Below are 13,989 nucleotides of genomic sequence, written 5' to 3'. Positions count from 1 at the left end.
TTCAAATAAAATTGTGAAGTTTTTCCCTGAGGTCTGAAAAGTTTTTTTCTAAATTTCTTCAATAAAAAGGCAAAAATGAGGACCACCAGTTAGCTAAGGGTTTCATACGACTATGATTATATATTGGTAGTTCGAATCAAGAAGTGCAGGAAAAAACTGACATGTGAGGAAAAAAATAAGTATATTATCTGTGCGCGCATTGCAACCGTTTCAACACATGGTTAGTTGACTCGAAAAGGTAGTTTCTCCAGTTGACTCTCAAAAATTGAACGAATTGTCAAAATACAGAATCCACCTGCGTGAGGTCCTTCGAATACGAAAAACCTTTTCACCAATTTTCTAAAAAAAAATTCATAATACTTCTAACGTCACAAAAAGATTGAACGGAAAGCTGTTTTTGTTGTATTTGATTTAAATTGTGCAAAAATAGACATCGTACGAATATAGGACAAATGAATACAAAAAACTTTAAAATGGGATCCTATCAAGGAGACAATATTAGACATAAACAGCTAGTTTTTGATTGGTTGATATTTGGTGCTATTTTTTCGGAAAAATATTCGACTGGATGTTGTCTTAATTGTTGATAGATATTCAACTTTGGACATATTATGAATGAGATAAGAATAAATGAGTAAAAATCAATCAGTTCATTTTTTGTGAACTTATCGCTTCCCTTTGATTCTGAAAATTACTGTCTTTGTTTAGATTTTTTTGCCACTGATTGCTCCTGCTGAACTTTGATCCTTTCAGGAGCTGTTTTATGTTCGAAAGAGTTGACGTTGCATGTGATTTAATATCTGTTAAAATCATTTCTAATTGGGGGTTGCGATTTTCTTTCAGTTTTCAAATTAAAGTAAGTTTAATGATTGATCCTTCAGAAAATTGCTTCTTTCTTAGTTTTGCAAAACTGGTTGTCAAAAATTTTCCCCTCAAAACAAAAAAATCACAAACTTGAGACTTATTTTGGAACATTCTGTGCTGCGCACAGTCTCCCGCGAGCCGTCTTGTTTAGTATGCAAATCAGGTTTTTCTGAATCATTTTTTGCGTTATATAGTTTTTAAAATTTGGGACTTTTGACGACTTGTTAAAAACCTTTCTTAGGTTTCTTTCATATCTAAAATGAAAAAACACAAGTCTGTTTTGAAATGTTGGAGTTTTATATACAATCATAAGTATCTGTTAGCTACTTTTAGAGCACTTTATTGATCAGGTAGGCTTCAGTTTAACAACAGGTCTAAAGCAGATTTAGTTAGGATAGTTTTTTTGCCAATGCCGAATACTAGTTCTGAATACATTCCATGGTAACGCCGATCATAGTCGAAATTCGTTGCTGCGGTGAACATACAAAACATTCCCAGACAAAACAGTCCCAACTGAACAGAGATAAACATATGCACACCAAATAACAAAGAAACTCCTTACACTTTTCATATGGTTGTACGTCTTTAAACAAATTTTAAGCTGATTACAACATAGTTTATTCCAAATTATGTTTTTGAACCAAGTTTTCGGTTTAATCTTAATTCAACATTTTAAAAATGCATAATCAGATGCCTAACTCGTAGATTATGTTTTTCTATTGTTCGTAGATTATATTTACAATTGTTTTAATATATATTTGAGACTATTTTGCCTGGGACTATGTTGTCTGCTTTTAATGGACAATTCTGTCCGGAAATATTTTGCAAATTGGAACTGCTTTGTCTGGACGCAATTGATATTAATTCGCTGATTGAAGTACAAAGCTCAAGGAAACATTTTTGCTCTCTAAATGCAAAAAGTTCTAGACATGGTTTCTAGATGCGCATGACGCGGCTGGCTTTTAATTTTCCCATTTTCTTTAAAACACTGATATGGTTAAACAATGCAAATAGAACCAGGTACGTCATTTCTGATTTGAAAATCTGATAAACAAAGCCTTGGAACTGTTTATTGCTTCAATTTTTGACATAAAGTTGCTTTGCTGTTCCATCAGTTTCCTAGCAGTGACTACTGGGTTGCTATCCAAGGAAAAACACAGTCTGCCCAATCATCATGTAAAACCATCTATAGTTGTGTCATCAAGTTGCGTATCAGCTTCCTATTCTATCACCAAGATCACTCTCTACACTGACTGTCAACGAAAAAATTGATGCTTGAAGCAACGTATCATTAAAATTGTGCGGTTCAGCCCATATTCTTGGCTCCGCCCATATTTTCAACCCGTATGTCAGCCCATATTCGTAGCTCCACAATTTTACAGTACTCTTCACTAGTGCCAAATTTTTGAGAAATTTGTTTCTCTTTTCAATTTGGTTTTCTTTTGTGTTTAATATATTGTGAAGTTGCCAGGTTTTTTTTTGCTTATACCGGATCTTTCGAATTGGTCACCAGTGGCAGCAAAATTCTTTGAGGTTAAAATTGTAAATTAGTAAATTAAAGGTCAAAGTTTTTGCTGAATGTTTCTTTGCAGCGCCCAATAATGGTAACTCTTGCGTATTCGTTAGATCCAACGAGTTGTCATCACTGTGACCTTCCCAGCAAAATCTGATTGATTGCAAAATCCACTGCAATGAGTTCAACCAAATAAAAAATCATTCAGAATTTACATTTAATACATTAAAAGGTATTAACGACTAGACTGAACCAAGTCCTTCACTGCTGTCGGCTCCATAAACTGTAGACAATTAATGAGTTGACCAACGTGACTCCAATTTTGCTGTCCGAGAAAAGTTCTCATCCTTGGGTAAATGTACTTCAATGTGTCTTGAACAATTTTTCGAAAAATTGATGAACCATTATATTTGTTAGTTACTTATCTTTTCCACGCTTAAAAAATGAATTGACCAACTTGACTACTACGCAGTTGGTGAATTCATATACTTCTTTAATCAACAATTACGTATTTCCCTTCAATTTTTATACAGGCAAGGCGGCTCAGCAATGTGCGATGGCACATAAGGTTCCGACCCCTCTCATCCACAATTTTGGCATAATTGTCTACCAAATAAGGAACAGATAGAGAACCCAAAATTATTTTTTGGGAATACCCAAAAAACACAAAAAAGCCCAAGTATTTTTCAAAAAAAGTGTGTATGAACGATAAGATAGCCTCCAAAGCAAATAACTCAGTGGAGTAAAAATTGAAGCATTAAATTGCTGTGATATGACAATATTAAGAAAGCGAGTCAAAACGAACAGCAAAATCAAACAACAACAACAAACATTAATTACATCAAAAAGTTTTTGTCCGTTTTAAAAAACAAAATTTAATAACAAAGTCAACATACCGTCAGATGAACCTAAAACTAAACAAAATAAATTATAAATCACCAGAAAAGATATGGACCAGTCCGTAAAAAGATTTGGTAACAATTAGACAAAAAAGAACAAAAACAGTAAAGTTAAAAAATTCGCTTATTTTTTTTAAAACAATTAACTTCAAAGTAATTAAAACCATTAGATATCAAGTAAAATATCCCAAAGGTTTACGACTGCCAATGTTTCTATAGAAGGGCATTAGGACCTGTCCTTATTCAAAGTAAAAATGACAGCTAAAGACAAAATTAAAAAATTCAATTATTTTCTTGAAGAACGAATCGTCGAGGCCGTTAAAACGATAATCTACATCTTTAAGGATTTTAATGGGTTCATTTGCATTTTTTTTTGAACGCCAATAATGTGATATGGGAACTCTCAGTAATGTGATAACGTGACTACAAAACGTGAAAAACTGGCAAATTTCTAAAAACAAAAAAAACTCAGAAATCTAGTAGTATGAAAACCAGAAGACAATAACTTCAGGCATAAAAACGCAATCGAGACTAAATTTCAAATCAGAAGAGTTAAAAAGCATGCTTTCTTTGCTGACACTAAGCTGCAAGTTGACCAAATTTAAAAAAAATGAAGGAAAAGTTCATTAAGCCATTATATATTTAAAAATCAATTAATTTTAAAAGTCGAAACGATCATAAATTTTCAAGTAAGAAACTGAAAGCATTAACTTGGAGCTGCTTAGAAAGCCAACTGGACCTGTCATTCCTGAGCTTTCATTTGATATGTTCTGTTCTTTATTAATAAAAAATAGGTATTTTTTTTAAAAAAAAAGAAGACCGACTGATTGCAATCCGAATTCTTTTTGGATTGTAACAGTCCAAGATTGGCTGAAAACTAGCCCTGCTAATGCTTATTGTCCGTTAGGAACTATTGATTTTTCGAATATTGTTGATATAGATAATTTGCTGGTTGAAAACTCAAAAAAATTCTGCGTTTTTGATAATAAACGAGTAAAGCTAGCAAAAAACGGCAAAGTTTTAATTACGGAGCACTCTCAGCGGAAGTTGAAGTAAGAATAGCCCCCATCGGAGTCTAGAAAGATTGTATTAGTGTTGTTTGGGGGTGTAGTGCCGGAAAATTTAATCAAAGTGGACTAAAGTAGCTTATTTCGTGCGGTTTTTGATGAAAAAGGCTGAATTTTGAAATATTTATCCAGAGTTTTTGACCAAACAATTAAATCAGAATAATCAACCAGGCTTGTTTGTCTTTAAAAATAAAATCAACGACACTATTCTTAAAAATTTCAACAAATTTTAGCAAAATTGACGAAAATTTATGCAAAAATTTCGGAAAAAGTGAATAAAAACAACGTGAATTCACTCTACTTTTCTCAGAAGTTTGAACCTCGATAACTCCCTGTAGAAATAAAAAATTGAAAAAATCTTTTTAATTCCATATTCTACGCTGGACGAGCTTTCTAGTGATACCAGTCTCAACTCTCTACGATGAATATATCGATCGGCGAAAATTGACTGAACAAAAAAAAACCCAGTTGAGTATATAGTTCCTCCCCCCTCAAGGGGGGTCGGAACAATAAGACTAGCGCAACCCAGCTCTATGCGTCGATTTATGAAAAGACAATGATCGACCCAAAAATTGTATGAAGACCATGCTCGAATAAAATTGTCCATAAAAAACTTTTTTCACTTTTGTCACCATCTAGAGTTTAGTCCCACCCAGGCTTTCGCTGCTCGATCTTCGCTCGACCCAACTTTTTGCTCGACTTTAGATCAACCCAATTGTAACGCTAGACATAAGCCCAGCCCAACATTTTCCTGCTGGACTCAAAAAATTTACCTGAATTTTAAAGAGTCTTTCATTTCATATGACGTAGCCAACGGGCATGAAGCTTAAAGGATGTACTCTTAAAAATTGTCCTTTCCGAGAGAAATACACCAGAATGCGCATGTCCTTGAAAATAAAAACCGGTTTAAGTAAAAAATAAGAAGCAAACAGTTCTCATGGAGAACAGTGATAAGGCAGAAATATTTTGTTTAATTGTTTATTTTTTCAAACGTCAAGGATGTGAAAACAATGAGTTTGAAATGTTTTCAAAAACAAGCAATCACTTTTTCAAACATAATGGGTATGAAACCGCCGAGTTTACATATTTTTTAAGATTTTTCCTCTCAAAAAGTAGCAAACACTTTTTCTTTATGCAAATATACCAATCGGCGAAAGTTGTTTCGGTTTTAGTTGAATCACAACAACTAGCCAATTAGCGTAATTTATCAGATAGCTGTTTTGACATCTGGAATGATGAGTTCATACGGTTGAAGATTAGCGATAATTTTTGGTCCGTTTCCCGAGAAATTTTACTCCGATTGACGCTTATTTCGCCTATGTTATTGTTGCGAACCCTCTTGAGGGGGGAGGAACTACATACTCAAATGGGGTTTTTGTTCAGATAATTTTGGCCGATCCATCTATTCATCGTAGAGAGTTGAGACTGGTATCATTAGAAAGCTTGTCCAGTGTAGAATATGGAATTAAAAAGATTTTTTTTATTTTCGTTTTTTACAGCAAGGTATCGAGGTTTAAACTTTTGAGAAAATAGAGTGAATTCCGTTGATTTTATTCACATTTTCCGGAATTTTTGACCTAAAATTTCGCTAATTTTGCTAAAACTTGTTATTTTTTTTTAAAAAAAAGTGTTGTTGATTTCATTTTTAAAGACGAAAAAAAATTGTCGGCTCTTTTTATTTGATTTTTTTGTCAAAAATTCTGGCTAAATATTTCAAAAATCAGACTTTCAAAAAAAACAGCACGAAATAAGCTTCTTTAGCCAAATTTGATTTTTGACAAACAAATAATAAATAATGAAATTTGCCTCCATTTTTCTCTTAATTTGGTCAAATTGTAGCTTAGTGTCAGCAATGAAAGAATGCTTCTTCTTTCTATTGAATTCAAATTCAATCTTTATTGCGGTTTTACACCTTATGTTATGGTTTTGTGGCTTTGATACTACTAGATTTCACATTTTTTTTTATTTTCAGGTATTTGCCCATTTTTCACGTTTTCTAGTGTTGGCACAATATCACGTTATTGACAATTGATATATCACATTATTGGCGTTTAAAATAAAAGAGAATTGAGAATACTACAATCTTTAAGGATTTAGACTCTGGTTTTAACGGCTTCGACAATACTTTCTCGAAGAATTTAATTGATTTTTTTAATTTCGTCTTTAACTGTCAGCAATGAAAGAATGCTTCTTCTTTCTATTGAATTCAAATTCAATCTTTATTGCGGTTTTACACCTTATGTTATGGTTTTGTGGCTTTGATACTACTAGATTTCACATTTTTTTTATTTTCAGGTATTTGCCCATTTTTCACGTTTTCTAGTTTTGTCACAATATCACGTTATTGACAGTCCATATATCACATTATTGGCGTTAAAAAAGAGAATTGAGAATACTAATATCTTTAAGGATATAGACTCTGGTTTTCACGGCTTCGACAATACTTTCTCGAAGAATTTAATTGAATTTTTTAAAATCGTCTTTAACTGTCGTTTTTATTTTCTCTTTTTTGTCGTATGATATTTTCTATGCAATATCCCGGTTTTATTGGTTTTTTTATAAAAGAAAAAATGGGCCGATTTTCAGATATTAGTACATAGCTGATGGGTCTCCAAAAAAAATGTTTTCCAAGAAAATCTTTTTAACTTCGCAATTTTGTTCATTTTATTGAATGTTTATTACCTTTTCTCGTTAATTACAGATCAAATATGACAATATTGCTTCAAAGGAAGGTGTCAGAAAGATTGGTGTCACAAAATGTAATGTTTTTAACAATTCGTTGTGACTCTACTGGCTTCGACACGGGTTTTTCACAAAAAAAAATAAATTAATTTTTTGATTTGTCATATTTCACGTTCTTTTTGTAGACTTAAGATATAATCTGGACAATTGAAGGTCTCAAGGGTTTCCTTTGTAAGAACAAAGGAACCTATTTAATTATTGCATTTTGTAATTAATGGCTTTTATGTCTTTGGAAATAATTTTTTTTCGAAAAAAAAGTATTACTTTGATTTTGCCTTTTTTTCTTTTTTGTCGACTTGTTACCTGGTTTCATTACTAAGAGTTCACATAAAACATTATCGGTGCTTAATGAGGGTGCAATCAAACAAATTTGAGGGCCAAATTATGGCTTTACGGCATCGAAAGCGTTTTCTGGCAAAATTTAACTAATTTTTTTTGTTCAATGTCTAATTGTTGTTCTTTTTGTAACCGCATAAAATTGAATACCTTCAGTTCTTAAATCCCACCTTTGGAAAACTGGTAATCGTAAATCTGTTTTTTATCGTCTAAGTGTTACGAAGTCTTATTATTGGCTGGTCCCATATCTTTTCTGGTTAATTACAAGTTATTTTGTTTAGTTTCAGTTTTATCTGACGCTATTTTGACTTTGTTATTAAGTTTTGTTCTTTGAAACGGACATAATTTTTTTGCTGTAATTAATGTTTGTTGTTGTTTGATTTTGCTGTTCGTCTTGACTCTCTCTTTTAATATGGGCATATTTCATCAATCTAATGCATCATTTTTTTTACTCCACTGAGTGATTTGCTTTGGAGGCTATCTTTTCGTTCATAAACCAATTTCTTCTTTGAAAAATGCTTGAATTTTGGGGTTTTCTATCTTTTCCTCATTCGGTAGACAATTATGCCAAAATTGTGGATGAGCGGGGTTGAAACCTTATGTGCGATCGCACATTACCGAGCCTCCTTGTTTGTTTTAAATTACATTCAATTCTAAATACAAAATAAAAACGTTCTTAACAGCTAGGTCAGCCAATGAAAAGAATAATGTGGAGAATCTTCTAAAGTTTTTATTTCAACTGCCACCTAAATTGCCATCAAAATTTGCCTACTAATAGCAATGATATTGGGTTGGGGGATATTCCATTAATTTTAATTTGATTTTTTTCTTGGTCAAATTTCTAAGAATAGACTTTAGATACGCTAGGTTGACAGCCTTATTGAGTAAGTGTTGCAACATTTGGGAAAAAAGCTAGAAGAAAAAGGTTATTGGTTTGATATTTAAGAGTTTTCTCTTTAGAATGAAAAACGCTGGTGAGAGTTAAGCAAATTTTTATTAATGCGACGAACTTTTGCAGCTGTGAATCTGCAGCCTGGTTGTACTTGTAGTTTTAATGCGTTGATCTCAATTTTTTCAGTCCTAAAATTTGTATTGATTTCGACTCAAAAGTGTCGATCTTCTTTTGTAAATGTTAGGACATTTTTCCCATAAATTTGAGCTCACAAGACGGAAAAAACAGGTAAAACCTGGTTGAAAATAATTTACTCAAGTTGACAGCATGGCGAATCGTGAAAAGGTCTTTTTTGAACTTTTTGATCCCCAAGTTGTGCAGTTATTAAAGTTTTTAGAGTTGGTTGTTCGGAGTAGTCTTCTTGAGTTGGTCTTTAATTTAATTCAAAATTACGAATAAAAATTCACAGAATTTTTGTGCGAGCTACAATTTTTTGATGTCTTATTTTTGAGGTATTGGTAAAGCCAACTTAATTAAAAGAATATCTTGATTTAGGCTGTTTTCTAGTGTTTTTAAACAATATTTGTCAGTGTTTGAATTTCCTAACTTCAAGGATCCAATAAAACTATTTTATAACTACGTGCGTGCAAATGAATAGTTTTATGCATGCATAATTTTTTTTGATTTATCATTTTTGTTGTATCTGATGTCTAACCACGCTTCTACTAGAATGCAACCCATTTTTCTGTTAGATTTCACCAGAGTGAGTTTGAGGGTAAACACTTAAACAGTTGTAATGATTTTTTTATTTTTCTTAAAAGTTTTCCGGATTTTGTCTCAATCAACTCAGTTGTGTTTGTTTCTATCTCTATTCTGTGTCCCGCAAGTCCATTCTTCATATTTGTTGCTCTATTGCAGCCCTGCTTGAAACATTGGAAGCGACAGTAAACTTACAAAACGAAAAAATAACTAAGATCTCAGAATACATCAAAAAAAAAGTGTCTGCGGACTTTTGTTCCTTCGATCTGTTGACATGAAGTATCAATTTTTATCTTTAAAGTTTTGAGGGTACTTTTTGTCGAATATCGATTCTTCTAGAAAACAAAAAGCAGAATGATTAAAGGCTGGCATAAAAGATGCAGAATAACGAAAAATTTTTACAAATTTTATTCAATCGTTTTGTGAAAATAGGCATTTTTTTGCTTTATTTTTTTAACAATAATGGAGATGAAATAGTAAAATACGGGACTGGTTTTGAAGCAGAAATACATTTATCATTTTCCGGCTTTTTGAATTGAATTTTTAGTTTGCACTGAGTTATTTAAAAAATCAAAAGTGAATTTGATATTCAATAAAATCTCCAGGATCTCCAGTTTTTTTTGCCAGGACAAAAAAGAAGTTAAAAGTAATTGAAAAATCAAACTCAAGAAGTTCAAAAACTTTTTCAAAATCTTCAATTTAAATATCATAGTCATTATTCCATTGTAAGACAAGAAAGGTGTAACACATCGAATACCTCAAAAAATAATTTTCTAATATTTCCTCGAATCATTGTTTCCATAGAACGTTTCAAGTTCAATTTTGACAGCAGATAACAAATTAAAGTAAAATTTTATTATCGGATAGAGAAACAGAAACACGCTGATTTTAACGAAAGCAACAAAATTAGAGTTTTTGTACTTTTTTGTCTAAAATCTTTTATAATTGCAATTTAATTGTTCTCTTGTTCCTAATTTGCTCTTTAGGCTATGAATTAAATACCAGGATCCACAATAAAGCAATAACATCAAACCCAGCGTATCGCCCGAAAAAGAACCCAATGATTCCCATGGCCTTGATTGGGATTAAAACAAGAACAGGAAAAAAGCAATAGATACAAAAGTTGTAAAAAGAATTCTTTCAGTTGCATTTTGTAGTTAGGCATCTTTTGTTTCCCCATGAGAGTGCAGAGGGATTAGCATCCACATTAAAAAAAAACATTAGAGCAGCTGAGACTAAATAGAACAAAGTTCTAATTACTGGCATCTAAAACTGGTATTTTGGGTTAATCCCATTTCTATACCTGATTGTTTTTTAACTATCAACTTTGTTATTTTGAGATTGATTTAGTGATAACTGTTTTATGCAAACGCTGAGCAGAATGAGCGAAGAATGAAAACGAAAAAAATGTTTGCGAAAACCAAAAATAAAAAAAATGATTAAGGTGAAAACATTTTGGTAAAAGAGAAATACTAGGGCTAAAAAAATGATTAAGGCAAAAAAATATTCTTTGCTTTTAAGCCATTTAAACTTTGTATACAATAGGAAACACTCACTTCTATAAAAAATCGAGAAAAGAAAATATTTTTGATTTCTCATGCAACCATTCTATTAGATTGACTGGACAAAAGGGGCATTGAATAGCCCAATTTGAAATAAATTTGTTTAATCAATAGTTATCTTCCCAAAAGTTCACGAAAAAAATTTCAGTTCAAAACATAAACTCAGTTTTTTTTTACTAATATTTATTTCAAATACATTAGTAAATGTAGATCACAGTTTTTGCGGTCCGAATCTCTTAATGATTGTTTCTGGTTTAACATTTGATTGGTCTAGTGTTCTAGTGAAAACATCAAATGATATACAAGAATATTACAATTTTTTTCTCAGGAACTAATTATAATTTTTTCAAAGCAGATCCAAACAACCTTCTCCCCCCCCCCCCCCCCGTCAAATAAAATATATTTTTGCTAATTTATCAAAAAGCACGCAAAAAACGATGAAGCTTAGCTTAATTGAAGGGGCGTGTGGTGAGCGCGGCGGGGTGGGTGCACTGGGGGCTGATGCGGGGACAACGGTGGGAGGGCGGGGCAAAGATATCTAATTTGATTTATGTTCAAGGCGAATAAGAGTCAATTTATATGTTCTCGAATTTCACCTATCAAAAGTTCTTTACTGTTCGTTAATTCGATTATTTTATTTAGTTAATTTTCCTGTTCCTGCTACGCTCAACTCGACGTAAAATTGAAACCATCAGGTTTCTAATGTTTAAACAAACCTAACCTTTCATTTCGCTGTTAATCTGATGTTACGCTTCGGGGTTGCCAGAACGTTGCAAAGCAAAGGAAGTCAATTTCACCCAGTAATTGGGATCATGCTCACAAAACAAACTCAATCAGAACCCCCTGAGAAAAACCTTCTCCTAAATTTTCCTTTCATTTATCCTCCTTTCCTCGATCTGATGCAAAATTGACGGGAGTTCTGTAAACGTCGTCTATATAAGCTACGAAAGGAGGGTGTTTACTTGCTCTGCGTGCAATTATTTGTGATCGACACACCAAACGAAGGGGAATCCTAACGCGATCTAAGTCATAACAACGACCACTACTTTCCTTGTAGCGGTAAAAATAAGACAAGATTGCAGACGCGGCCTGTAAAACCCCATCCCGAAAGAGCCGTTAGTTAGTTTTGTTCAGTTGTTTTATAAACCCGTTCTGTAGTGATTTCTAATTAGCTCTTCCCGGATGATTTTCTCGGGCTAGTATTTGTACAGAGGATCAACAGCAGATTGTATCAGAGCGCATCTCCCACTTGCATGGTTTCAAATTCAGCAGTTCGTGACAATTAAATCGACACAAAGCGAAGATGACTGCAATTACTTAAATTGCTTTCAATACCAAAACTGCTTGTCCATCAAACAAATCAAATAAATGTCCATCAAATAAATGTCCATCAAATAAATGTCCATCAAACTGCTTCATTTAGGTTCCAATATGGTTTGCTGGCGAAATTACACATTCGATTTAATAAATACCCGAACTTCAAGTTATCAGCGGTAAACAGATGTATTAGCTATAAACATTTTTATAGCCAGAGCTCTGCTTTTGGAGATACTCATCTGTGAAATTTAGTTAATTGGATAGTCCGGGGAAAACATTACTACCTCAGGAAAAAAAAAGGAAGTTAGAAAATCAGTTAATTCACTCATTTATAAAATCTAATTTAAAAATTTAAATAGCGGAGTAATTAATCACTCATTAAATTATAAACCCAAAATAGATCACACTCTAAGTCTGCGTCTTACACAAAATTTACAGGGTTAACTTAGGATTAGTTTGTGCACAAACAAGCCTCGGGGCAGTGCTGCTTTTTTCACGTCAGATGGAGGTCTCCGCGAGAACTCTTGGCCGAAATTCGTCCAGCGGAAGATTTCTCACGTACGAAATCGGGGTCGAAAAGCTTCAGGTCCAAAGTGACGGGGCTAACTGAAGAATCATTGGGATTTGCACTGTTGTTATTGTGACTACTGCCGTTGTTAGTGTTTACATTATTGCACGGTCTGTTGTGGGGCAGGGTTGACGAGTTTTTGTTGTTCTGATTAGGAGCTGATTTGTTTCCGAAAGCAGTTTGCGGTTGATTTTTCTGTTTTGATTTGCCAAATGTTGAGGTACTGTTAGGGGGGTTAGGTTGCACATCTTTGTCTAGGGGTCCTGTTGGGTACATGCCTCGCGGGCTAGTCACACCAGAATTAGACACAGTTGTGCTATGATCCCCTGAAAACGGGTAATTCTGGTGCATTTGAGTAACCCCAGGTCTGTTTTTGTGAATCTGAGGCGAGGCATTGTCCATATGCGGTGGATTATTCTGATTGGGTTGATGCTGGTTTTGCCTGAGCATCGTCGGCGCGTTTGACTGAGCAGCCGGTCCACCAACCCAAGGGTGGTTTGGGCCATTTACATTTCCTCCTCCACCACCGCCCATGTGATGATGATGATAAGGAGGATTTGAACTCTGATGCCTGGGGGATCCAAGGTCATTAGTTATAGTCAAATCTGAGGGTTGGGACGCTGAGGGAGTCATAGTGTGCATTGGTATGTAGCTCTGAGCTGCTGAATTTCCTCCGAACAATTGGTTCAACTTCGATTCCGATGGTCTGGTATTTGAGCCCATACTGTATGTTGAGGGCACATACGAGACTCCACCATCGCCATTTCCACGACTACTTTTGTTCTGAAACAAGAAACAAAAGTTATGAAAATGCTTACCTGCTCAAAATGAACGGATCGTTTGTGCCCCCTACCCCGTTACAGAGCACGTGCCATAGTGATATAGATCGTGCACGTTACATAGATTATTATTAAAAAATATTTCACGTGCCTCTGGTGGAGCAGAGAATATACATCCACTAAACAAGGGGGGGGGGGGCACAACCCGAAAAGATCCAAATGAACTAATGCATAATTTTGCACGCATAATAGTTTGCGAAGCCTGAAATGGCGGGATAAAACATCATAATGAAAGAGTACAACAGATGTGAGAGAACTAGTAACACAGAGGAAGTAGTTCCCATTTTAATTCTCGCGGAGCACATTCAAAATTACTGCTTCCTAAAATTTTCCACGTTTAAAGATAAGTATTGAGAATTACAGCATCTTGTGTACCACAAAGTTACGTCAGATCTACTGGCTCTCTGCATTACTGATCCTAAGTTAGGTCATTTGAACATTTTTGTTATATTTATTGATGAGCCTACCAATATTAGAAGCAAAATTAGTCAGGAATTTATTAATATTTGATTGAAAATAGTAATTCAGACTACTCAATAATCAGTTTTACAATCAATCTTCCTTTTCGAAAAATGATTACTGATAATCTCTTATTATCTTTCACAGTATTCAAATGAAATTAAAAACGGAC

General features: G+C 33.7%; 1 protein-coding gene across 1 annotated transcript in view; it reads right to left on the bottom strand.

The window, feature by feature from the left end:
* Window positions 1–12,255: 12,255 nt before the first annotated feature.
* Window positions 12,256–13,989, bottom strand: part of LOC142339186 (glutamate receptor ionotropic, NMDA 1-like) — a 127,156-nt gene continuing 125,422 nt past the window's right edge. The window contains exon 18 of the mRNA XM_075388985.1: window positions 12,256–13,302. Coding sequence (XP_075245100.1) covers window positions 12,445–13,302 — 858 coding nt within the window. The 3' untranslated portion in view covers window positions 12,256–12,444. The remainder of the gene's footprint in view (window positions 13,303–13,989) is intronic.

This window comes from Convolutriloba macropyga, chromosome 5, assembly GCF_964194025.1.
Source record: "Convolutriloba macropyga chromosome 5, txConMacr16.3, whole genome shotgun sequence".
NCBI lineage: Eukaryota > Metazoa > Xenacoelomorpha > Acoela > Convolutidae > Convolutriloba > Convolutriloba macropyga.
The sequence above is the reverse complement of the archived record's forward strand: the minus strand, read 5'-3'. Positions and strand labels throughout refer to the sequence as shown.